Consider the following 26358-nt stretch of genomic DNA (forward strand, 5'->3'; position numbering starts at 1 on the left):
GGTCCCCTTTTCTGATCCCTCGTGAAGGTTTAAAATGTTGTAGCTTCTTCCCGTTGAACAACACGGAAAAACTAATTGTGGTTACCAGGCTCATAACTATATCAACCCACCTGGTACTGAAACCCAGTTTTAGCATTATAACTTTAAGGTACGGCCACGCCACCCTATCATAAGCTTTCATCATGTCAATCTTGAGAGAATAGGACTGGTTTTTCTTGGCCTTGTTCCTCTTCATGAAATGCAGAAACTCATAAGTTGTGATGATGTTATCTATGATCAATCTTCCTGGCACAAAAGCTGACTGCTCCTCTGATATAATTTCAGGTAGAACTGCCTTCAGTCTGTTGGCAATCACCTTCGAAGCAATCTTATACATGACATTGCACAGACTGATCAAGTAGATTGGGACGTGGTCGCTAGTTGCTGCCGTTTTGTGCTCCAACGTAGCTGATGGAAGCGCAATAGACTAGGCCGGATTAGCCACTCCCCGGTCTAGTCGAACCCGTGTATATGTACCTCCTGTTACTTTTTTCTCAAAGGTCCATCCTGTGCCCGTGTAGCCTATATCCATGAGGCCACATGTATCAAGCGCGTCCCTAAGCACATCCATCTGAGCTTGGCTCCTGTTACCCACTCCATCATGTTCATGGGCATGTAGTACTTCATTAAAGTCTCCGAGGACCAGCCAGGGTATATCGCTTGCACCCACGATTCCCCGTAGCATATCCCACGTCTTGTATCTTTAGTTTACTTGTGCTTCTCCGTACACAAAAGTAACCCTTGTTTTCACATCTACAAGATCATCAATCACGGCATCAATGTGGTACTGAGAATAACCGACAATCTCAAGCTTTATTTCTTCGTTCCAAAAAATTCCTAAGCCGCTTCTGCAAGAGCTACTAACAGCAAAACTCTTATTATAACCTAAAGAACCAACCATACTCTCGACTCTAGAACCCTCTATTTGAGTTTCCAAGATACACAGTACAGAGGGGGCAAACTGCTTCGTTAGGTCCCGAAGCTCTCGAACTGTCGCGGGTTTGCCAGCACCGCGACAGTTCCAACAGAGGAGACTCATTGCGCTAGGCGCGACCCCACTTGGGAGCCCGCCAAACGTGCATCAGAGTTTGTTTGCGACCGTGTTCTTCCCGTTGTTTTTCTCACTTATAGTCGAGCTTGGTTTGTTCCTTTTCTGCTCTTGTTTTGAAGATGGGCTGGGTGGAACCTCTTGAGCACTTGGTCCCGGAAGTAGCAGCAGATTAGCATTGCTTGCAACACCCCCTGGTGCCGAAGAACCATCCATCCCGGCGCCCCTCTTCCTGTTCCTTTCTGCTTCCTGCATGGCGACATCCCTGTCCTCTTGCTCTCTATCGGCTTCAATAGAGTCTTCCGCTGTACTGTGCTCTGCGGGTCCGCGCGCACGTCCGCGGCCTCTTCCCGATCGGCCTCTGCCACGACCGCCTCTTGCTCCATTGCCTTCAGATGAGCTACGCCCTTCTCCTGGCCCATTGCCCGGGCCTTTGAACCAAGTAGCTTTCAAGTCCTTAAAGACTAGGGCTTTAGGGGGGGTGAACTCAATCACCGCACTCTTTGAACAGATGGCCCATATACCCGCAAAGTGCACACCAATCCGGGAGGCGCTCGTATTTCACCCTAAATATCACCCTCTGAACTGTATCTTTCTTCTTAATTACCAGTGACACGGCATTCTTTACAGGTTTTGTAACGTCAAGCCTCAGTCGAACCCGTGCAAAATTCCCCTCGAAGTCCTGTGATTTTGGCTCTGCATAGATGAACTCTCCTACTGTTGCAGATATGGCCTTGATTTTGGGGAAGAATCCATCTGGAAGATCGTGGATCTGCATCCATATGTCAATCTTATTCAGCTCTATTGTCGACGGCTTAGTGAAGCCATCATAGTGCGCAAGGACCACAACCTTCCCTTTGAACGTCCAAGGACCTTCATCCATCACGCGTTCCCAATCGCCGAGGCAGCCAAACTGCATCGTATAGAGGTTATCCTCCAGGGGGCGGATCTTCACCTCCTTTGCCAAGTCTCATGCAACCCTCATATTCCTGAAGAACCAGTATTGGTGTAGGGTTTTTCTGTATGAACCCTAGCGATTGCCATCCACCGGGTCGATTCCACCGGTAGTTCCTCGTCCTCAACCACAACATCTTGGAGATCATCCTCTTTCAGCCCTAATTCCTCCATCATCGCCTCCAGATCGGAGACAACCTGTCCCGACCCCGAAGCAGTATCCTCCATGGTCTCTTGCCCGAGAGTTTTGATCCGCGGGCGGTAAGAACCCTAAAATGGACCCCGACTCCCACCCGCTGGAGGAGCCCCCCGGACCCCTACAGTCGTCGGCGGGAAGAAGAGGTCAGGGGAGATCAAGTCTCTATGGAGGAAGCGAGATCGCCGCCGCCCGAGAGGAGAAAGAGAAACCCTAACGAGAGGGGAAGATGGTGTGCCACCGAGCCTCCTGTGAACAGGAGGTTGAAGGAAGGGCCGGTTAATTGGTAATTACATACCTAGTGTATATTGAGGAAAAGGCTCCTTCGCGTTCGCTCGCTAGAGCGATCAAATGGATCAAACGCGCCATCGATCAGGTTTCTTTCTATACCGCAGGGGCTCATCACGTACACGCGAAGTCCAGCAGAGGCATGCAAGCCTTCAGGCCCACTACATATAATCCCCCGTGAATTTTTGGTCCACCGTAATTACCCCATAACCCTTTACTTAATCCCCAGCGCTGGTTGCTTTCCAAATCGGGAAAACTCAGCCATGTCGTAATTTGCAGAATATTTTAAAATTCATGAAAAAAATATTAGGACACACACGCACACACACATAAATAGAGGATCGATCAGACTCAGTTGCACTGCATACATATTTTTTAGGACACTAGGTAAGTAACTAGGAAGTCACTTAGAAAAAAGAGGAAGTTTAGCAATCCCCGTATATCGAATCCCGTTGGTCTTTTATGCATGTGCATGTTTTTACGGAAACAGACTTCCTCTTTTTTCTAACTGACTTCCTAGTTACTCCCTCCGTACCAAATTACTCGTCGTGGTTTTAGTTGAAATTTAAACTAAAACCACAACGAGTAATTTGGAACGGAGGGAGCACTTACCTAGTGTCCTAAAAAATATGTATCCCGTGCAACTGAGTGTGATCGATCCTCTATTTCTGTGTGTGTGAGTGTGTCCTAACATTTTTTTCATGAATTTTAAAATATTCTGCAAATTATAAAATTGTTCGTGATTTTTTTAAAAGATTCATAGATATTTTTAAAAACATTATTTTGAAAAATTCACTGATTTAAAACAAGTTAATTCATTTTCTAAATGTTTGGTAACTAACAAATTGTACACGAATTTGAAAAAATATCATATTCAAAAAATATTCGTGAATCTGATAATTGTTCACAAAATACAAAATGTTTATGAAATTTTAAAATGTTTGCAAATTCTGATTAATTTTTCACGGCTTTTATTTTTTTCATAAAATTCAAAAGTGTTCATGAATTTTAGAACTATTCAAGAATACAAAATGAAAAATAAGAAAGAGAAAAAGAATCTTTTTGGAAAATGAACGAAAAAATTTAGAAAAAAGAACAAAACTGGTAAAAACACAAAAGATATAAGAAAAAAAAGGCAAACCAGAAGCTTCTCGAAGGTTTCCAAAACTTGAATTGGTAGAAAGGTTACATGACCCAGCCCATAGGAAAACACGTGTGGGTGTAAGGGTGTGTTTGGTTTAGCACCAACACCAACCACACCAAAAAATTGGTCTGCCCATGGAATTTGGCTACTGTTTGGATTGGGGCCAATATTATGGCTAGCCTAGCACGCTCTTGACGCCCCCTATGTAATTTTGGCAAACTCGTGGGCATGGCGAGGGTGTGGAAATCGCTCGCCAACAAATTGGTGTGGTCGCTAGGCCCACTCTTACGGGTAGTGGACAACGCGCATTCCAAGTCGTTAAAAAAGGAGATCGATTATCAAGCTAAGTAAATGGAAACATTGAGGAAATGCCATGGTGATTTATATTACTTTGGCGTAATTGGTACATCATCCCATAAGATATCGGCCATAAAATCTGCTGGTTCAACATTTTAGGTAATAGTTTTGTGGATCCATGACTTGACTAGCTAACAAATGAGCTGTTGTATTAGCCTCTCTAGGACAATGACTAAAATAAACATGCTCAAAATTACGACAAAGGAACCGACATTCCTTGTAAACTGCAGCAGCCGGGCCGTTGGAATTGCCTCGTTTCATAACTTCAACCACTTGCATGGAATCTGATTCAACCACCATTTTAGAGCATCCCAGTTGACCAGCTAAGATCATGCCATTGAGGAGAGTGCGGCTTCCTGGGTCATGCATGCTTTATCGTAGTAGTTGTTTTGATTTTCTTTTTGTGGGCCAAGGTTGCTTTTTTGAGTTGGTGAGGGGAAGTTGTTTGATTGACTGATATGAGCTGCATTTTCTTTATCATCCAATATAACTTTTCTATTACAGAACCATTCAGTGCCAATGTAAGTAGCCGCATAAATATTCCTGTTTAGGATTACCCAATAGCAACCCACCACGAGCCTCATAGTCCTGAACCATGTATTTTTTTTCTTCGCACCATGACATATGTGATGTACAACTGTACTTTTGCGTTCATCACAAGCGCTCAAAAACATGTTAACGCGGTGTTTCAAAACTCTTCAGGCAACTTTTAGAAAAATTTGATGACATTCCAAAAACTAATATGTGACATCTAAAAAAGCCGCGTTACAAGAAACAATATATAACATTTAAAAAAATGTTTATACTATGCAAAAAATGCATATTTAAGAAAATAGTGGTAACATAAAAAAAACTACATTACATTTTTTAAAATTGTTCATGCGTTCCAAAAATGTGATCAATGCATTTGTTCTGATGATTAAAAAAATGCCCATCATGTATTTAAGAAAATGTTTAACACATATTCGAAAAAAATTCAGAAACATATATTTGAAAAATATTAATCATGTATTTAACGAATTTTTAACATGCATGAAAATTATTGCTTATGTATATAAAAACATACAATACGTCTAAACAAAGTAGGCACAAAAAGTATATTTGAAAAAATGTTAATCATATGTTTGGAAAATGCTAAACATGTAACAAAAATGGTCCTGGTATATACAAAAAAAGGGTAAAATGCACTGGAGGTCTTAAAAGTATTTTGGGTGTGTCAATTGGGTCCTGTGAGTTCAAAAAATGCTCGTATGAGTCCTAAAAGTTGATAAGAGGTTTATAATAGGTCCTACCTACGCCTGACCAGCATGTGTAGCTTATTGATTCATGTAGATAATATTTTGCAAATAGACCACTAACAAACTCTCTAATGATGTGATTCAAGAAAAAACTCTAAAAAATAACACAAGTTTTAGTACTCAATTGACTGCATAAATCATGCACTTTATGTAAAAACAATTTTACAAACTATTACTAAATTTCAAAGCTATACATTTTTTTAGATTAAATAAGGTATAAAGCAATATACATTTTCCTTGGCATCTTGTCTTAGTACAAAAGAATCTGAGAGCGCAATACATATTAGTATAAGAGAATAGTGATAGTCAGGTGAAGATACATGCGCGGAGGCTCAGACATGTATGTGGAGGCCCAGTTCTTGGCGCATTGGAGGCCATCCCCTCTTTAGGACAAAAATTGTTGTACCAAGGCCTCCAGCCATCTTGAGGACAACGATGCCATCCAAATCGTGTACATAGGATGGGATCTCGATGAGGAAGTCGACAATGTGGGTGAAGGCGGGAAGCAGCCACCATGGTGCAACACGCAACAGGGGCCAGTGAATTGTAACAGAGAGTCTGTTAAGGGGTACTTTCACAAAAACATTTCCCATGTGGCATTAGTCAACATGCCACATGGGCTGGTCAAACCTGGGTAGGACCTGTGATGGACACTTGCAAATTTTTAGGATTCAGATGTGCATTTTCAAACTTATAGGACCTAGTTAACACAACCAAATTACTTTTAGGACCTCCGTTGTTTTTTACTCTACATAAAATGTACAATGTATTTGAGAAAAAAGGCATGTGTTGAAAAAAAAGTACAAAGAAAAGTAAATGTAAAATAAGAACAAGAAAAAACAAACTAAACCGATAATGAAAAATGAAACCCAAAAGGAAATCGTTGAAAACCAACACAACAAACCACAGCACACAGAAAATTGAAAAAAAAAACACAAAAAAAAAGGGAAACAGGACAAAACCAGGAAAACCTGACAAAAGAAACACACCAACAAAATAATACGCTAAAAGGTTCTACGACCTGTCGATAGATCCTTCCTAAAACTGTTTTAAGGGGCAGACGGGAGGCTACCGTAGCAATCCCAATAGTGTTCCAGGTGTCTTCCCACTGATTTTGGGAAGGATCTAGAACGATTTTCCTTTTAACTGCGATCTTTCTTCAGTTTTCTTTGTTTCTTTCATTTTTTTTATTTCATCAACTTTTTAAAAAATTCTGAACATTTTCTGAAATGTGGTCAGGATTTTAAGTTTGGGAACATTTTTCAATTTGTCATCATTTTGCGAAACTCAAAAATACTTTCCAAATTCTGATAAATTGTTTGGATTTTGGGAGCAATTTCTAATTAATGATTTTTCTAAACATGGGGCATTTTTAAGAATATGATACGTTATTAAAATTAATGAACATTTTTTTGAAAACATTTTTAAGAATACGATATAATTTAAAATCCAGGAATATTTTAATATCTTGAGGATTGTTTTGATATCCGAATATTTTTCAAACTTAGTATTTTGAAAATACATAAACAATTTGTTTTTTTCACGAATATTCATTATATCTAGAATCATTTTTCATATTCACGAACATTTTTGGAAATCCAGGACATTTTGCAAAATTTTGTGACCATTTATAAAGTTGAAAAATGAAAAATGAAAAACAAACTTGAGCACCACGCACTCACATAGGTCGGCCGAAACCCCGCGTTGGGAGCTATTTATCGCTACAGCCAGTCCAAACAAAAGTTAGCCTACAGTTTTCCTCCTTGTGTTTGCCTATGGGCCGAGCCAATAAGGCTTCCCGGGGAGTCGGTTTTTTTACATTGTATAAACTTTCTTTGATAATTTCACATATATATTTGTGTAACACATGCATATTTTCTTAAAATATTACATACATTTTTTAATGGTATTAAACATTTTTTATTCCATGAACATTTTATTTATATGGTACAAATATATTACGAATTGTCACTGACATATTTATTAAACATGTGAACACTTTCTACATGTCACGTATTTTTACGAAATGTTTTTTAGATAGTACAAACTTTTTTTAAAATTCCATGAATGTTTTTGTGAAATATGTGAACATTTTTTAACTATCACGCACATTTTTTGTGGCTATCAAATTTTCTTTTTAATAAAACGGTCATTTTAAAAAACTGTATAAAAGCATTTCTTAAATATCATGATTTTTCTGAAACTTGTGAAACTTTTTCTTAAATGTCCGAACATTGTTTCCCAAACAATTGCCCTTTTTTATATGCGAGAACTTTTTCTGACGTGCATGAATATTTACTGTGAAAATCCCAGACCACAATTTGAAAACAGAATGAAAAAAATTGAGCATTTGCTTCACTCACCTTTTGCTTTTTTGGCAAAGTGTGTTGCTGGCTTTTTTTCCTAGAGGAAGTGTGTTACTTTTAGGGCTCATTTGGTTGCAGGGTTTCCCCCGGGGATCCCTACCTTTTTCCGGTGACTGAAAGCCACGTGGAATCTCTAGCTAGGGAGAACCAGCGCCACATTTGGATTACCCGATCCACGGGGCGGGCCGGCCCGAACCCTCCTCTTTCCCCGGCTAGAAGTTCAACGTCTGTGCACTCGTGGAAAATCTCCCCATATCGTCTCCCTCGCGAAGCTGCTACTCGCAGCTCAGCCTCGCAAAGCTGCGGCTCCCCTCGCCTGGACCACACCCCACCCCACCCTCCCGACTGGACCACCAAATGTCCATCCAAAACAGGAGAACTCCCGCGTGGAAGCCCATGTGCTGTTGAAATTTCCCTCTCGGGGTTTACTGCCCTGGGTTGTCTCCCCGTAGCCACCAAACAAAGCCTTAGAGGGATTTGCGTTTTTTAAGCCATCTTGCTTTGGCAGTGCCCACGCATAGCAGGCAAGCCATTGTTAGGACTCACAAGAAGAGGGGCGTGGCCATATCGCCTAATGTGAGCTGTAGCGCTCGCGCGCGTCAGGGATTGCCGTAAATGGGCCAGCCCAGTTAGGTAGTATTTTCTTCTTTTTTTTCCTTTTCCTTTTTTCTTTTTTTACTGTCGCTTATATTTCAAAAAATTCTGAATATATCTATTTTTACAAGGAAAACACTTACCTTCAACCGGTCAATTTCAGGTGAGGTGAGCACCCACCGTCTCGATGCCCATCGGATTGGCTCTTCATCGAACGATCAGGAGCCAACCTCCACCTACTCCATATTCTTGCAACTTCACTCATGTTTCAGCAGGCAAGACCACAACTAGGCCTTTGCTGCAAACCGGTTGGGAAGCTAGATCCTGTAGCTACTGGGATTGGGGAGGGCAAAGGCGGCTGGATCCCACAGTGGCGTCGCTAGAGGCCTACCGGGATGACCGAAAGCAACCCCCCCCCCCCCCCCTGCGGTGGTGACGGCGACCAGGTCTCCGACAATGGCGGTCTTCTCGACTCAACTAGGTATGGATCCAGAAACAACCGCTGTCATGACTGACCTCCACTACCAAATTCTGCCGCGGGTCTTCGACCTCCATCGCATCGCTGCCGGGAGCTTGCCGCCACTGCGCACATCGTCTCTGTCTCGCGTCCGCGAGTGTCGTGACCCCGCACCGACCTCTGCTTGAACTACCTCGCCTTCATGTGTGCAGCAGAGTCCGCATGTGCCACCCAGGCCGTGCGGCCACGCGCCGATGAGTTTCTGCAACAAACGACGGAGTTGCAAAGGGCGACGACAACGACGATGGTGTTGCTGCGACGTCATATTTCATTGCAATAAATTTCGGCTACATCATCCTTGTTGCAAAAGGCCTCCTGCAACAATCTATGTTGCAAAAAAAAGCTAAGACATGTTTTTTTGCTAAGGGTTCTGTAACACAACCTCTGTTGCAATTATTTCTGTAACAGAAGTTCTACTGCCAAGGATTCTATAAGCCTTTGTTGCAATGGTGAAGAAAGGGGTAGGCTGTAGGATGGCGATAAATCAACGGCTGCCGAGGTGGCGGATCTTTTAAAAAGATATGTCTGCCGACGCGTAGCACCGCCCTTATGAAAATCACTTCACATAATAAAATGAAAAATGTTAATTGTGTATAAAAATGTTTCTCATGTATAAAGAAAAATGCGTATGGAAAAGTAGACACAAAAAATATGTTTTTTAAAATGTTAATCATGTATTTAGAAAAATGTGAATTCTGTGTTTTGAAAATGTTCAACATATATAAAAATATTTATGATGTATACAAAAAATGTATAAAAAATGTTAATCATATATTTTAAAATGGTAAACATGTAAAAAATGGTCCTAATGTATAGCAAATATGTAGAATGCGCATGGAAAAGTAGACATAAAGTTAATATATTTTTGAAAAATGAATCATGTATTTAAAAATGTTAAATGTTAATATAGAAAATGTTCCTGATGTATACAAAAAATGTAGAATGTGCATGAGAAAATTAGACATAAAAATTATATTTTTAGAAAATGTTAATTATGTATTAGAAAAGTGTTAGAATGTGTATATAGAAAATATTCCTGATGTATAAAAAAATGTAGAATGTATATGAGAAAATTAGACAGTGGAATATTTTTTAATATATTAATCTTGTATTTTAAAAATGTTAAACATGTATATGAAATGCTAAAGTCATATATATATAAATTTTTTGATGTATACTAAAAATATACAATGTATATGCAAAAATGCACACATAAAAAGTATGTATTTAAAAAAATTAATTGATGTATTTGATAAAACTTCATGTTCTATAAGTAAAATAAAATTAAAAAAGATGAAATTTGACAAAGAAAAATAGAATACAAAGAAAACTAATGAAAAATATAAAATAAACCAATGAACTGGAAACAATAAACAAAGGTTTTAACAACGAACGAAAACCATAAAGAAAAACACATAACAAGATAAAGAAAAAACCCAAAGAAATCAGGATTAAAATGGTGAAAATGTAAGAGAAACAAAGGAAACCAAAGAAAAATAATGAAAATCGACGAAAAGATACCAAGAAAAACAAAGAAGAAGAAAAACTAGTGAAACTGAGAAAAAAACAAAAAACCAGTGAAAAACAAAAGAAAACAGAAGATATAATGAACAAAAAAGAAAGCTGGTGAAAAAACAAAAAGAACCAAAGAAAAAGAAAAATATGAGGAAAACCAGACCTAAAGCGAACCTATAGCGAGCGACTGCAGCAAACGAGAAGACTGCACTAAAAGGGTCGGCCGGCTTGCGCTCACCTATAGCGAGACAACCTACCGTCTCGCTAAGGCGAGAAATAGCTCTGGTGGTCGGCGAGAATCTCTTGGATAAACTGGTGGGTCATGGCTTGACCGAGCCCGCTTGCGCCTCCTGTGAGTAAACGTAATCTTTTCCTTCAGCCTGCACAAAATTAGGTGTTTCAGAATTTTTGATAAAGGACATTTTCTATTGACTCATAGTGTCCGCATGTTTCCTGTGAATAGAGGAGTACGAAGTGAAAATTATGGAATTGATAAATTATTTCTTGTTGTGTTCTATTGTTTGTATTGATCTGACCCTCGTGACGGGTATATATAGTGTACGATGGGGTTGAGACTTAAAGTACAGGATAGATAATGCATGATTAAATCAATTCTGTCTCTATCCCTTCTTATCTTTAACTAAACCCAATTGTACCTCTAATGAACCGAATTATACCTCTAGCATTGGGACTAAGTAAAAATTTGGGGAGACTGAGTTGTTGTAAAATATAGCTTAATTTTTTAAGAAAGAGAATGTGAAGTGATAGTGTAAAATCAATAGAATGTATGTAATCTAATAAGAGAAACAGCATGCATGCTTATAAGTATCAGGACATAATCTATACAGAAAAGAACCTACCTTTTTTTACAACAACTAGGATGACATCCAAAGTAGTATATGCAAGGACTACAATAGTGAAGAAAAGAAAGAGGTAGGTCACATCAAGATTGTGATCTTTACTCAGCATGCATGCAAAAAAAGGTGCGATTTTCTAAGGGAAAAGGTGTTGGGTCAGATGACTACAAAATCCAGCATTCGCGTGCTTAGTTTAACATAAAGATTCTTGCTACTGGTGAAAGCTCTTGGCACTGTCGCGTGCTGGCTTCGCTTTTTGGAAACAGTAGTGCACTGTTCTTGGAAGCTGCGGAGCTTCCAACTGGCCACCAAACATTGATGCACATGCCCAGCTTCCAACTCTATGACCAAACAACTGTAACACCTACCATTATTAGTATGTAGTGTTGTGAAATGTCATATGTTGGGAGGGAAATATGTAATTTTATTTTATTTAGATATAATTAAAATTTTAATATTCATTAACTTAGTTTCTTTAAGGTAGATCGATACACACAGCGAGGAGGTCAAAATGTTTCCGGAGAAACGTATACATACATGGAAAAAATACTAAATCTGCTAATTTCAAGATATTCCTGAGAAAGGTATACATACATGGGTGTCTATACTTTAAGTAAGCACCATCATTTCCACGATGAGGAGCGGAGTTGTGCAACTCACTTTAATCTACAATAAAGAGCGAAGTAGCAATGTAATTAATTGTTTGTAGAAGTGCAATGTTATTTTTTACATTTGAAACAAGGAAAACAATCCGCTCCAGTTCTCCAATCTTTATCTTCATGAAATTAAATAAGTTCTAGCTAGTCTGAACAATGAAGGGCGTACTAAGTCATGAGAAACATGTACAATTCTCGGCTAGGTCGACTTATGCGGCCAAGTTTGCGACGATGGAGGTCTCACCTACCACGGCATTCTCTTGGAGTTCCCGGGCGCCATTATGTTGCAGGTTCTTCACGTGGCTTGCATTCAAAGACAGATGCTGGACTTCTGACTGGTAGGGCAACGGGGACTTCCGCACCAAGTCGGCTGCCCGTTCTGTGACCAGCATGACGAGAACATTAGTCACCTTATTGCCGTGTGTTTGGCAGAGAGGTATGGACCAAGGTTTTCACTGCTTTGGGATCGGTGCAAGGTGTGCCCCCATGGTTGATGAATCTCTTGAGGCTAGGCAAGGACAGTTTGGGCTACAGACGAAGACGATTCGTGCTATCAGGATCCTAGTCATGTCGGTGCTATGGAAGCACCGGAATGCCATCGTCTTTGATGGTGCAACGCCTTGTGTGCAGCAGGTCTTACGAGGTTTTGTGAGTGAGTGCATTGTATGGAACCAAGTGGGTATTCTGCATGGTGAGCTCGAGTCTTTCCTAGTGGTAGTTAGACGGTGGGAGTCTAGCGAGTAGTCTAGTTAGTTCCGTTTTTCGTGGAGTGGTTGAGTCTTGCATGTAATATCGTCATGTAAACTCTACTGTGGTGGGGCTCTTCCCTCTTTTTCTTCTATAATAGATGATATGCACACTCGTTCATATTTGATAAAAAAAAGGGCGATCATATAACAAGTTTGAACGTGGCCACGAGGCCCACGTCCCCCGCGTCGCTCCCGTGCGGATTACACGGGCGGATCGTGAATCCCTAGCGCCGCCGCCACCAAAAAATCAATCCTCCTCTCCGCCGCTGCCGGAGGAAGTTGCAGGGCGAAGCCGCTGCAGCCGACGGCGGCGGTGGGGACTTTGCTCGCATCGTGGGGGTGTCCTCGGGCACGGCGGAGTCTCCCTTGGCGATGGCGGCGGCAATGTTTTGGGCGGCTGCTCGATTCCGGCAGGTCGGGCCGGTGGCCTGCCTCCTCGTCTGCGCACCGTACTGCTGCCGCTCGAGTGCTGCGCTGGAGTGCGGGGCGGGCCGAAGCGGCGTGATGACGGGCCGGTCGTCGCCGTTTTCGTTAGATCTGGCGCCTAGAGCCGCGGGCTGTGTATAGTGTGGCCGGTGTCCTCCGCTGTGACGTCGGCTTGGTGGAGGCAGCGGTGTGGTGGCGGCCTTGTGCTCTTATTGCATCACGTCAACGTTCTGCTTGATCGGTCCTCCTCGATCTGGCCGTTGACGTGTTCCGGTACTACTGCCGGAGATATTGCCCAAGGATATCTGAGTCGGATAGTATCCGGTCGTTTGCGTCCATATCAGCCTATGTGCCTCTAGGAGGGTGTGGCGCGAAGCTCTGCTATTTGTTTACACCATGGGACATGTCGGCGTTTCGATTTCCATGGCACAGAAAACAGCGAAGAAAGTCTTGATGGCTGAGATCGGAGGATCAGTAAGGCGGACGGGGCCTTCAAGGCGATGGAGTCAGCCAGGTGTTTGATAACTTTCAGTAGCAGGAGTGTCAAGTGGGGGCGACAACACTGGAGGATTTCATTTTTTTGGTGGTGCTCCTCGGGTGCCGAGTCGTGACTTTTGGGCTGAAAACCTAAGGTTTGGCCTTCAGTGGTTTGTGCATGGCAATTGCCTTGTTGAAGGTATTATTTTGAGAGCTCGGTCTTTCTCCAGGGTGAAAACCTATGATCTTGGATCGGGCGACGACGGCGCTTGTGCACTGTTTCCTTCTTGAAGGCGTCGCTTTTGGAGACCTTTTATGTTTTCCGGGTGTTATCATTGGTGGTGGTTCGTGAGCTGCTGTTGAGAGGAGTTGGTCACTGTGGCGAGGTCTTTTTTTTTCATTTCATTTCTTTTCTTTTCGGGCTGTGTGCATCCTGGATGTCTTTATGACTTCTTGTTGGTGCAGAGGTTGGGTGTAATTGATATCTTCGCGATATTAATATATATTTTTTAAAACAAATTGATAAAAAGAAAAGATACTTGGTCTGAAAAAATATCTATGACAGAGCCGCAGTTAAATAAACAGTCGACACTTGGGATTAATCGTCACTCCACACTTGAAACCACAAAAATCACAACACCTCTACACCAAAGAACAAAAGCCCTCACTCACTCACTATCCTGCGGCTTGGGGAACGGCACGTTCATATACTTGTAGGTGGTGAACCCACCGTCCACAACCAGGTTCTGGCCGGACACGTACTTGCCGTCGTCGGAGGCGAGGTAGACGGCAGCCCTGGCCACGTCCACCGCCTCGCACGCGGCGCCCTTGAGCTCGCCGAGGCTCCGGATGATGGCCGTCACCGTGGCCTCGTCGGCGCCCTGGAGCATCTGCGAGAACTGCCGCACCACCATCGGCGTCGCGACGGCGTGTGGCGAAATGCAGTTGACGCGGACGCCGTGACGGGCGAGCTCCGCGGCGGCTGTCCTGACGATGCCGGCGATGGCGAGCTTGGAAAGCGAGTAGGGGTACGAGCCGAGGCTCCCCATGATACCACTGATGCTGCCCATGCAGAGTATGGAGCCGGAGCCCGCCGGCGCCATGACGCGCGTCGCGTGCTTGATCCCAGCCAGAGTGCCGCGCAGGTTCACTCGCATGATGTCGTCGAACTGGTCCAGGTCCAGGGTTGCCATCTCCGACGTGCCGGAGAGGGATCCCACGACGCCAGCACTGTTGAACATGACGTCGAGCCGGCCGTGCATCGCGACGGCGGCGTCCACGGCTTCGGCGACGCTGTCCTCGAGGACGACATCGCAGTGGATGAAGTGGGCCTGCGGGCCGAGTTCCTCGGCTGTTTGGAGGCCCAGCTGGGAATTGATGTCGGCGAGAACTACGCATGCGCCCTCTTGGATGAACTCATGGGCTGTGGCCTTACCGAGCCCACTTGCTCCTCCGGTTATCAGTGCAGTCTTTCCCTCCAGCCTGCACAAAATTAGATGGAATTGCATGTTAGACTAAAAAAACGAGATGAAATTTGCATGTTTTCTTGGGGACTGATTGAAAAGTTCTGGAGACTAGAGTTTATGTTTTTTTTTGCGAGAAGAACTTCCAGATAGCATGGAGACGATTTTTGGACAAGCCAATCAACGACTGATAGTTCAACGAATACTAAAAATAATAAAAATTACATCCAGATCCGTAGACCATCTAGCAACGACTGCAAGCACTGAAACGAGCACTGCTATGCACACGATAGCGTGGAGACGATTTTTGGATGACAAGCCAATCAACATGTCCATGCATCGCAACAAATGGCAGCATATTGTTCATATTGTTTGTCGTGTGCACAATAATTCCGTGTATCAACTATAACCTTCTACTAAATGGGAAGTGGGATGGACATGAAAACATACTTTTAAGAGCCAGACCAGACCTTCGGTTTGAATGGAAAAAAGCCAAAACTTGCGCCTTTTCAGATTCTTTACAGACCGGGACAAGGAGGCCAGCCCAAAAATTTCCGGTAAGACAATCAATTTTTAAAAGAGCTTGTGAAAACAAGGGAGCTCGAACCAGACGGCTCTACGGCACGCTGCTGGGGGTCCTATAAATGGTGCTAAAATTAGGTGGCGTGAATGGGACCAATTGGACTTTTAGTTCAGCATAGTGGCCAGTTGGGCTAGCTTGTCTTCTTGCGCACACACATATTTGACTGTATTTCCCTAAAAAACATATTTGACTGTATTTGTCCAATTAAAAAAATAACTGTATTTGTACGTTTTCCTAATGATATTGAATCCAAAAAAACCCACCTATCGGAAAGGGAAAACATGAATCGACAGCTACACTAGTTTGGTCGTCGGTTCGATTTTTAAAACTATGAATAAAATTAACATGATGTACCAGGGTAAAATCGATAGAATGTATGTAGGCTACGAAGAGAAATATAGCGTGCATGCTTACAAGCACCAGGGCATATAGTAAAGAAAAGAAGCTGCAATCCTTCTTCTTTTTCCGAATTAGGCATCTTTTACAACAACTAGGATGATTCCGAACAACAAATTATAGGATGAAATCCGATTTGATATGCAAAGAGTCAAACAGTGAAGAAAAGAAGGAAAAAGAGGACACGGACAATCGTGATCTGTCTGAGAAAGTGATCAGCATGCATGCAAAAAAAGGTAGGATTATCTAAGGGAAAAGGTGTTGGGTCATACGACTACAAAATCCAGCATTCGCGCGCATAATTTAACATAAAGATTCTTGCTACCGGTGAAAGCTCTTGGCACTGTCCCCTGCCGGCTTCGCTTTTTGGGAACAGTAGTGCACTGTTCTTGGAAGCTGCCGAGCTTCCAACTCGCCACCAAACATTCATGCACATGCCCAGCTTCCAACTCTCTCTCTCTCTCTCTCTCTCTCTCTCTCTCTCTCTCTCTCTCTCATGATGAAACTACTCTAAGCACCCACCCTCTCAAGTCTCAACGGAGAGATCCACCGTATGTGCATGATCTCCTGTCTGATCACCAAGCAGGAGTAAATCTAATGAATGCAGCTAGTGTTTTTCTTACTCTTACCTTCCCTTCATTGCCGTCGATAGCCACCGCCTGGCGCCTGCCCTGTCGACCAACTCCGAGGAAGCCGCCGCCCTCCTAAAAGCGAAGAAAAGAGGAAGTTAACATTCTACATATCATAATTCCACAACCTAGAACTAATTCTTTCTGGTGTGCATGTCATATATGCACGACTACTAAAGTCAAGAATGCAAGATCCAACAAATCTAATCAGAAGAAGGCACATATATATACATGCATATGAGCATATAACAGTAAGAAAAACCTCATATATGTCACAACAGAGGCCTTTTGAGACAGGGAGAGAAGTGAAGTGAGGAGAATCAAATGAAGTACCTAGCTTCACGGACGAGCCGGAGCATCATCTTCACCTTCGTCTTGTGTTCTTGGATCTTGGGGTAGAGAGAGAGGGAAGGGGTTGCTCACTTGCTCTGCTTTGTGTGGGTGTGAAAGGATGGTGGTGTGCTTGGAGCTGCTTAAATAGAGTAAAAGAGACAGCGGAGGAGCTCCTGTCCTGTCCCATCCCCTTGCAGCCAACAACCTTAATTATCTCACCATTATGAGGACAATTTAAGAGTACAGTACTCTGCAATTTCCTACACGCCCTCACTGTCTTTTGGGTCAGTGTAGGCCACCCAACGTGTGGAGCATTGTGAGAGGCCTAAGAAATAAACAAAATGCATGTTGGTTTAGCAAGAAGGTGGTCAAGGGACAGCCAAATTAATAATAGTACTACTCGTATAAAATATGGGTACCGGCTCTTCATATAAATGTCAGTGTGTGAATTTAGAAACTTTTCGTTAAGAGTTCAGTTATGAATTTGGTGTTGCCACACCTTGCCAGCTAGATGCGTGGAAGAGTTGTTGGCGATTGATGAAACCATGATGGGTCCACTCATCACTAGTTATACTCCCTCTGTCCCGCCCATGATATAAGATCGTTCCTCAAGCTAACATAGCTTGAAAAACGATCTTATATTGTGAGACGAAAGGAGTAGTTCTGAACAGTGAAGCAAATACGCTCATAATGAAACAATTAATCCCTACCAATGTGTACTAAGGCCGGTCTTCAATTGGGGACTATCTAGAAAGATGCTTTGGCCCTGCCTTGCTAAATAAATCAGATATTTTATGTAAAGGTTCACACAAAATAACAATGCATAATACTATTTTTAGGCGATGTAAAACATTGCCACTTTCGCAAGTACTTGAAACGAAGCTACTGCAGGTGCCAAGTACCTTGATTTTTTTCTCTAATCTGTAATTGACAACATGAAATTGCCACTTTAAATATCTACGTACAAAATTCAAAGTTGCAGAACAATTGCTAAGGTTCCATGCATCTGTCGTGGTGAGTAGTGCACTGGTGCGTGGCTGGGTACGTGCGCGCAAAAGCTTTATCCCACCGAGTACAAGATGGAAGGTAGCCTCGCCTCAAGACAGTGGCGGAGCCAGGATTAGATAACACTCCGGATGAGAAACTAAGAGAATCTCTACCCAATCCCTCAAAACCGAATTTTGACTCCTTGCAACCGTTTTGGACGGATTCAACCGGACCCAGCCGATCCCTCGAAACCGATTCTTTACTCCTCTAACCGGTTTGGAGGGGTTAAAACGGACCTAGACGATCCCTCAAAACCGATTATTTACTCCTCTAACGGTCTGGAGGGGTTAAACTGGACCTGGCCGATCCCTTAAAACCGAAATTTTACTCCTCTAACCGGTTTGGAGGGGTTAAATAGGACCTAGCCAATCCCTCAAAACCGAATTTTTACATCTCTAACCGGTATGGAGGGGTAAAACCGGACCTAGCTGATCCCTTATCCCCTTTAGACGAGTAAAAGTTTATTCATCATGGCTTCAGATCCTCAAATATACCCATCCGCGACTTGTTCTGAAAATAATTTCCATTTGCTCGGCATTGTCTCGGCCCACGTCCACGTCAGCACAACCCCTAGCCCTCGTCCCCTTCTCTGGTGATGCCCCGAAGGTCCCCGCCATGTGCAAACTCTTTTTGAGCGGTTCCGGTACCTACCGGCAACCATCTCACCATTCATCAGTTGCTTTAAGATTTGCGCTGTGGACAACTATCACTTCTCCTTTTTTTCTATACATATTCAATACCATGCCTAATACAACTATTGGCCCCCACTACTGTCCTTCATACGACAGAGATGGCAGTGATGGCAGCATGTGACAGCCCCTCTCTCTCTCTCTCTCTCTCTCTCTCTCTCTCTCTTCTCTCACGGATAAATCCATCCTTTTATTTAATCTTAGCTCAATTAAATCGTCCATATTATTTAAACTATAAGTTTATTTTTGAAATAACTTATATATTTGAACTCCTCGCACCAAGACCTTTGAAACTAGATGAATCATGGATACATTTCAAACATTTTAAATTTTCGACATTTCACATTCCATATGTGAAACAAACCTATTTCACTAGAAAAATATGGAAAACCCCTATTTCAGTGGAAATATGTGAAACCAACCTATTTAACTAGAAACCTGTTTAACCCAAATATAGAATGGAAATGTCAACTTGTGAATCTGATTATTCAAAATGTGTAATAGTTTATTTCGAAAGATCAAAAGATTGTACATTAGGGAAATGGCACATTTTCACACTTTTGAAATACACTGTTTCACATTTTCATATAACTAGGTTCACAATCATACATTAGAATTTCACTTTCTGTAGTTATTATTTCACAGTTCGCAAATGTGTTATTGGCTTGGTTCACAAAAATCACATCTTTTTAATTGTACATTTGTGAATGACAATTTTTCACACTTTTTAAACACAAAGAGTGAAATTATAATGTAATGATGTGAAACTGATTTTTTAAATAGTGAAATATGTTGTTTTTTTTTCAAAAATGTGCAACATAGATGTGATTTTTGTGAAACGTGGCAGTGAAATGTAAAAAATGCAGGTCCTGAATTGTGAACCACAAAATGTGAAATTACAATTTATAAATGTGAAACTGATTATCTCAAAAGAGTAAAATATGTTTTTTTTTAAAACATGTAACTGAAATAAATGTGCTTTTCGTGAACTAAGCCGGTGTGAAGTGCGATGTAGGTTCTGAATTATGAAAGAGTAACTACAGAAAGTGAAATTCTATTGTATCGTTTGTGAAACTGATTATTTGAACATGTGTAATAGTTTATTTTAGAAGAGTGAAATATGTTATTTGAAAAGTGTGCAATTTAAATATAGGTGTTCTCTTTGTGAAGCAAGCTGGTGAAAAGTGAAATGTAGGTTCTGAATTGTGCAATAGTCACTACAGAAAGTGAAATTGTAATGTATCATGGTGATACTGATTATTTTGACATGTGAAATATACGTTCCGAATTTAAATGTGGTCAAAAAATATCCAAGATTGGTCTCGTTTTAAAGGTTTTGGCGCAAGGAGTTTAAATATAAAAAAAGTTTCAAATGCGAATATATGGTTTAAAAGATATGGATGTTTTAAACTATCTAAGGAGTAAGAAGTGGTTGGATTTATTGTGTGAGAGAAAAAAAATGATCCTACCACACTGTACACTAGTGCGGCCAACTGCTGAAGAGAGTACCACATGACATGTGTGGTCAGCTATCTTAAGTTAAGTTATGACAAGTATTTGTGGAAGAAGAAGAAGGAGGAGGACAAAAAAAAAAACTGCTGAAGAGAGAGAGAGAGTGAAATATGAAGATGGGAAATCCCCATTAGAGACCACCTTTGCCGGTACTCTAGCGCAACCGTGCAATTTTACTTTTCGCCCCGCCATGCGAAACGTCCATCCCGGCCCTCTCCATCAACACGTGGGGTTTGGGAATAGCAGGAACGACGGCTTCGTTGATGGCAGCAACCAACCACTTCATACGCGCGCTAAATCTCTACACGTGTCCCCTCGCGCCTTGTGTGCTATCACTCGCACCACCGTGACAACGAGCACCTGTCATGCAGAGCCCGCGCTCACGAAGCTCTTGTTGGGCTCGGCGAATGGCGCCTGCCTGCACGTGCGGCACGTACGTTGGCGGCGCTGCCAGCCATCGGTCGATGCAGAGGGCGTGGAACACGTGGTTGCAGCCCGGCAGCACGCGCACCTTCTCCCCGCACATGAACTCGGTGAGGTAGATGGCGCGCTCCGACCGTGATGACCCGACCAACTCGAGCCCTGCCAAGTACGCCAGCCACGGGAGCACCTGGGCCAACGCTCGCATGAGTCGGCGCCGAGGAGTTAGCTTGGTGACCGGTAACGCCGGCCGCCATGGAGAGCATCGTTCTAGCTTGTACGTGTGTTACGTGTGCTGCATCGCACGTGTTTGACGAAATGCCTGAGTCAAATGTAAGCTATATAAGGAGCTAAGTTTAGGGGCTCGACTACAAACTGCTTTATTTTAGCGGAGCAAATATAAGGAGTTAAGATTTAAGGGGTTGTTTGAGGGGCTAAACTGTTGAACATGTGTACATGTACGTAGGTCTGGGTTTCGTATACAATACATGTACGTAGTGTCTGTCTCCCCCTGTATGTACGTGTATCTTAGGAGACAAGATACTGGTCGCACCCCTCGTATCTATATATATGTGCCTAGTGCACGATCAATCAATTATCGATGCACCAAACCATTCTCTATATGGTATCTATCGCAAGTCGATCCTCTCCCGCTTCCGCCTAACCCTAGCCGCCGCCCCATGTTGCCGCTGCCTCGCCGCGCCGCGCTTCCCCTCCCGCGCCGCGCTCGATCCCGCTGGCCACCCGCCCGATCCCGCCTGGTCTCGCTAGCCGCCAGCCTTGCTAGCCGCGCCGTACGCCCGCTCGATCCCGATTCCTCTCGATCCCGATCCCGCCGTACGCCTCGCTAGCCGCGCCGTACGCCCGCCCGTGCCCCCGCTCGCTATCTGCCACGTCCGCGCCGCCCGACTAGCTACCACGCCCGCGCCGCTCGCCAGCTCCCGCACCGCTCGATCGCATCAGCCGCGCCGCTAGCCAGTTTCCCTCGCCGCTGCTGCTTGTCTGCATCGCCGCGTCGCACCACCGCCGAGCCGCTGTGACTTCCTCCGGCTCCTCCTCCTACAACCCCTTCGCCGGGCCGGACCCCGCTGACATCCGTGACATCAACATCCACGACTGCGTCCCCGTCGTCCTCGATGCCACCGACGCCACGTACTTCACGTGAAAGACGTACTTCGCGCTGCTCTTCCGCGAGAACAACCTTGTGGATCACGTCGACGGCTCCGTCGACTCCCGCACCATGGTGGGCGACTCCGAGTGGACCGCGATCGATGCCACGCTCATCCGTTGGTTCTTCATCACCATCTCGAAGGACCTGTTTCACACAGTCGTGAGCGATGGTGATGACGCACGCGCCGTGTGGGTCAAGCTCAACGGCCTCTTCACCGACAACAAGCTTCAGCGTCGCGTGTTTCTGCAGCAGGAATTTTTTGACTGTCATCAGGATGATCAGTCTATCGATGACTACTGCCGCCTCCTGAAGACGTTGGCGGATGAGCTCCGTGACATTGGCGCCAAGGTTGATGACGACCTTCTCCTCAGTACGCTCACCGCCGGTCTCAACGAGGACTTCGGTAACGCCGCCTCCAACCTCTCCCTCATACCGGAGCCCTCCTTCCCCAAGTTATGGCATACTTGCGGTTGGAGGAGCGCCGGATGAAGGGGGTCAAGAAGCGCGTGCAGCACGACGCCCTCGCCGCCGACACCTCACGTGGTGCCCCTCCACCGGCCGCCCCGCCCGCGCCTGCGCCCCGTCACCAGCCGACGCCCCCATGCCTCTGGGGTTTTACCCCCTCCCGCCCACGCCCCCCGCCCCCCAGCAGCCGCAGCAGGGTGGCGGGCGCCGTGGCAACCGTCACGGAGGCGGTCGCAAACAGGCGCAAGGGGGGGCCCTCGTCAGCAGCAGCAACAGGCCACCCCGCCCTGGACTTACGGCACCAACCCGTGGAGGGGCGTCGTCCACGCGTACTCGATGCCGGTTCCTCGGGCTCCCGCTCCAGGCATCCTTGGGCCTCGGCCGGCGAGCCACCAGGCGCTCTTCACCGCGCAGAACGCCGCCCCCCTACAGCGGCTACGGCGCCGCGCCCGCGCCCGCCTACGGCGCTTATGGAGGGTTTCTCCCTCCCCAGGTGCCGCCGCCGTGGGACCCGACACTTCTCGCTGCTCTGCACTCCGCCCCGGCACCGAGCTCCTATGGTGGCGGCGGTGACTGGTACATTGACTCGGCCGCCACCACTCACATGACTGCTCATCCCGGTAACCTCACATCCGCCACTCATGTTCATACTGCCACTCGCATCACTCTTGGTAACGGTTCCTCCATTCCCATTACACATGTCTGTCATACGTCTTTTCCTTCTACTTCTACTCCCGTTAACATGTCTAATGTTCTTGTGTCTCCTAACTTAGTTACCAATGTTGTTTCCGTTCGTCGCCTTGCTCGTGAGAACCGTATCACTGTTGAATTTGACGATATCGGCTTTTCTGTGAAGGACACCCGTACACGGATGGTACTCCACCGATGTGACAGACCGGACAAGCTTTACCCGGTGCATCCCTCCGGCACCACCACCACCCGTCGTCCCGCCGCCTTCGCTGCTAGTGTCGATCTTTGGCACGCCCGCCTCGGCCATCCCAACTCCACCGTTATGCGTCAGATTCTTCAGAGTTTTTCTTTCTCATGTAATAAGGTTGACGACCACTCTTGTGAGGCTTGCCAACTTGGCAAGCACGTTCGTCTTCCCTTTAGCGAGTCTACAAACATTTCCACTTTTCCATTTCAGTTATTGCATAGTGATGTTTGGATGTCCCCAGTTGCGAGCAACACGGGTTACTTATACTATTTGGTGATTTTGGACGATTTCTCTCACTATGTGTGGACATTTCCTCTCCGTCGCAAGTCCGACGCTCTCGCCACACTCACAGCTTTTTATTCATATGTCACCACACAGTTCGGTCGTCCTATTCTTGCCTTGCGAACTGGCAACGGAAAGGAGTTTGACAATGTCACTGTCCGCAATCTTCTTGTGTCGCACGGTACCATCTTTCGCCTCACTTGCCCCTACATGTCACAACAGAATGGTCGCGCCGAGCGCGTCATTCGCACTCTTAATGACTGTGTCCGCACGTTGCTCTTCCCCTCGTACGTGCCTCCTCGGTTCTGGCCGGACGCGCTCGCGACCGCCAGCCTCCTCATAAACATTCGCCCGTGTCGTCCATGCTGGAACTACACTCCTCACCAGCTCCTCTTCGGTGCGGTTCCATCTTATGATAGTCTTCGCATTTTCGGGTGTCTCTGTTATCCTAGCACCGCGTCCACTGCACCTCACAAACGCGCTCCCCGGTCGCTTCCTTGCATCCTCCTTGGTTATCCTCCCAACACCAAAGGTTACCGGTGCTATGATCCAGTGTCCCACCGCGTTTTCACCTCGCGACACATGTACTTTGATGAGCTGGTGTTCCCGTTTCAGCAGGTACCATCACCCTCGGCGTCCCCCGTGGCGCGGTTCGCCCCTACCTCCACCTCCGGCGAACCGCCCCGCCATGCACCGGGCTTGGCCCTGCGCGCGTTCCCGGCGCCGGCAGCCCCCATCGCCGCGGCCACCTCGGCGGCCCCCGTCGCCGCGGCCCCTGGCGCCTCCCCGGCCGCCCCCTCGGCTGCCCCTGGCGCCGCGGCCCCGCCGGACCCCCCCATGCCCCGGCCCCTTCGGCCGCTCCGGAGACCGGCTCGAGCTCATCCTCGCCAGTCCCCATCTCGTCTTTGCCGGCTGCCACCGCACCTCTCACCGGTGTGATCACTCGGGCTCGGACTAGGACGTTTCGTCCTAGCACGCGCTACACCTCCGATGAGTACGCGTGTGCCGCGTCCACCTCGGCCCCCTCCCCGCTCCCCACCTCCGTTCGCGCAGCCCTTCGGGATCCGAACTGGCTTGCTGCGATGCGTGAGGAGTTCGACGCCCTGCAGCGCAACCGTACGTGGCAGCTTGTCCCGCGGCCTCCCCGTGCCAACGTCATCACTGGCAAGTGGGTCTTCTGCCACAAGACTCGCCCCGACGGTTCCCTTGAGCGCTACAAGGCACGATGGGTCGTGCGCGGCTTTCGCCAGCGCGCCGGCGTGGACTTCACCGACACCTTCACCACGGTTGTCAAACCGGGCACGATTCGCGCTGTTCTCCAGCTCGCTGTTTCTCGCGCCTGGCCCATTCACCAGCTTGACGTGTCCAATGCTTTTCTGCATGGTCACCTCGACGAGTAGGTGTTCTGTCAGCAGCCTACTGGTTTCGTCGACACCGACCATCCGGACCACGTGTGCTTGCTCTCCCGTTCTCTCTACGGGTTGAAGCAGGCACCTCGAGCCTGGTACCAGCGGATCGCGGCCTTCCTTCAGCAGCAAGGGTACCGGTCCACACGGTCTGATGCCTCCCTGTTTGTTTATCACTAGGGCACCGCCACCGCGTACCTCCTCCTCTACGTCCACGACATCATCCTGACTGCGTCCTCGCCAGCGCTGCTTCAGCAGATCACAGCTCGCCTCGGCTTCGAGTTCGCCCTCAAGGACTTGGGGGCTCTCCAGTACTTCCTCGGCATCGAGGTTGTTCGCCGGGCCACTGGCTTCTTCCTGCATCAGCAGAAGTATGCCTACGAGCTTGTGGAGAGAGCCGGCATGCTTAACTGCAAACCTGCTCCTACGCCTGTCGACACGAAGGCTAAGATGTCCGCCGTCGAGGGTTCTCCGGTGTCTGATGCTCCCTTCTACCGCTCCATCGTCGGTGCTCTTCAATACCTCACTCTGACACGTCCGGACATTCAGTACACTGTCCAACAGGTGTGCCTTCACATGCATGCTCCTCGCGACACTCATTGGGCTCTGGTGAAACGTATTCTCCGATACATACGTGGCACCACAGCTATGGGTCTCACCCTGACGGCATCACCCGACACCAACCTGGTCGCCTACTCCGACACCGACTGGGCTGGGTGTCCCGACACTCGCTGCTCTACTTCCGGCTACTGCGTCTACCTCGGGCCCTCTCTGATTTCGTGGTCGTCTAAATGACAACCCACGGTCTCACGATCGAGCGCCGAGGCTGAGTACAGGGTTGTGGCCAACGCCGTCGCGGAGTGCTCTTGGCTACGACAGCTACTTCAGGATTGCTATATGAGGTTACCAAGGCGATGCTTGTCTACTGTGACAACGTCTCCACGGTGTACCTCGCTGCCAACCCTGTCCATCATCGACGGACGAAGCATATTGAGCTCGACATTCACTTCGTCAGGGAGCACGTCGCACTTGGTCGTGTTCGAGATCTACATGTGCCCACCGATCAGCAGTTCGCCGATGTTATGACGAAGGGACTACCCACCTCGACATTTGAGGGTTTTCTGTACAGTCTCTGCGTCACCGGCGACGCTTCGACTGCGGGGGGGGGGGGGGGTGTTGAACATGTGTACATGTACGTAGGTCTGGGTTTCGTATGCAGTACCTGTAGTGTCTGTCTCCCTCTGTATGTACGTGTATCTTAGGAGACAAGATACTGGTCGCACCACTTGTACCTATATATATGTGCCTAGTGCACGATCAATCAATTATCGATGCACCAAACCATTCTCTACATAAACTATAAGGGATCGATTATAGATGCTCCATGGGCATTTACAGTCGGACTTGCCAAATCCAGCATCCTATACGCCCGCGGGCGCGCCTGGACGTGTCCGCGGCAATGATCGGGCAGACCCAAAAATCGGCGCGTCCACATCCGCGTATCTTATATCTGGCACCCTATATCCATACAAAATCATGCAACA

At 46.0% G+C, this 26358-nt stretch overlaps 2 protein-coding genes across 2 annotated transcripts; one reads left to right on the forward strand and one right to left on the reverse strand.

Moving 5' to 3' along the window:
• Window positions 1-14054: 14054 nt before the first annotated feature.
• LOC109785820 (momilactone A synthase) lies at window positions 14055-17009 on the reverse strand. The gene is made up of 3 exons (XM_020344409.4): window positions 16886-17009; window positions 16553-16627; window positions 14055-14963 (listed from the first exon to the last, which is right to left on the reverse strand). Exons 1-3 carry the CDS (start codon window positions 16912-16914, stop codon window positions 14150-14152), a joined length of 918 nt encoding a protein of 305 aa, XP_020199998.1. The 5' UTR covers window positions 16915-17009; the 3' UTR covers window positions 14055-14149.
• A 4784-nt stretch (window positions 17010-21793) lies between these two features.
• Window positions 21794-22213, forward strand: LOC141027011 (uncharacterized). Its single transcript, XM_073503923.1, has one exon. The coding sequence runs from the start codon at window positions 21794-21796 to the stop codon at window positions 22211-22213; it is 420 nt and encodes a 139-aa protein (XP_073360024.1).
• The last annotated feature ends 4145 nt before the right edge of the window (window positions 22214-26358 follow it).

The sequence above is a fragment of the Aegilops tauschii genome, chromosome 1 (assembly GCF_002575655.3).
Source record: "Aegilops tauschii subsp. strangulata cultivar AL8/78 chromosome 1, Aet v6.0, whole genome shotgun sequence".
Taxonomy (NCBI): Eukaryota; Viridiplantae; Streptophyta; class Magnoliopsida; order Poales; family Poaceae; genus Aegilops; species Aegilops tauschii.

Bases quoted from the DNA above. Each gene is read 5' to 3' on its own strand.
- LOC109785820 (XM_020344409.4), bottom strand. From the start codon at position 16,914: ATGATGCTCCGGCTCGTCCGTGAAGCTAG. The intron at 16,628-16,885 runs GTACTTCATTTG...CTTCGCTTTTAG, and splicing joins CGGCTCGTCCGTGAAGCTAG to GAGGGCGGCGGCTTCCTCGG. The intron at 14,964-16,552 runs GTAAGAGTAAGA...AATTTTGTGCAG, and splicing joins TCGACGGCAATGAAGGGAAG to GCTGGAGGGAAAGACTGCAC.
- LOC141027011 (XM_073503923.1), top strand. From the start codon at position 21,794: ATGGTGGGCGACTCCGAGTGGACCGCGATCGATGCCACGCTCATCCGT.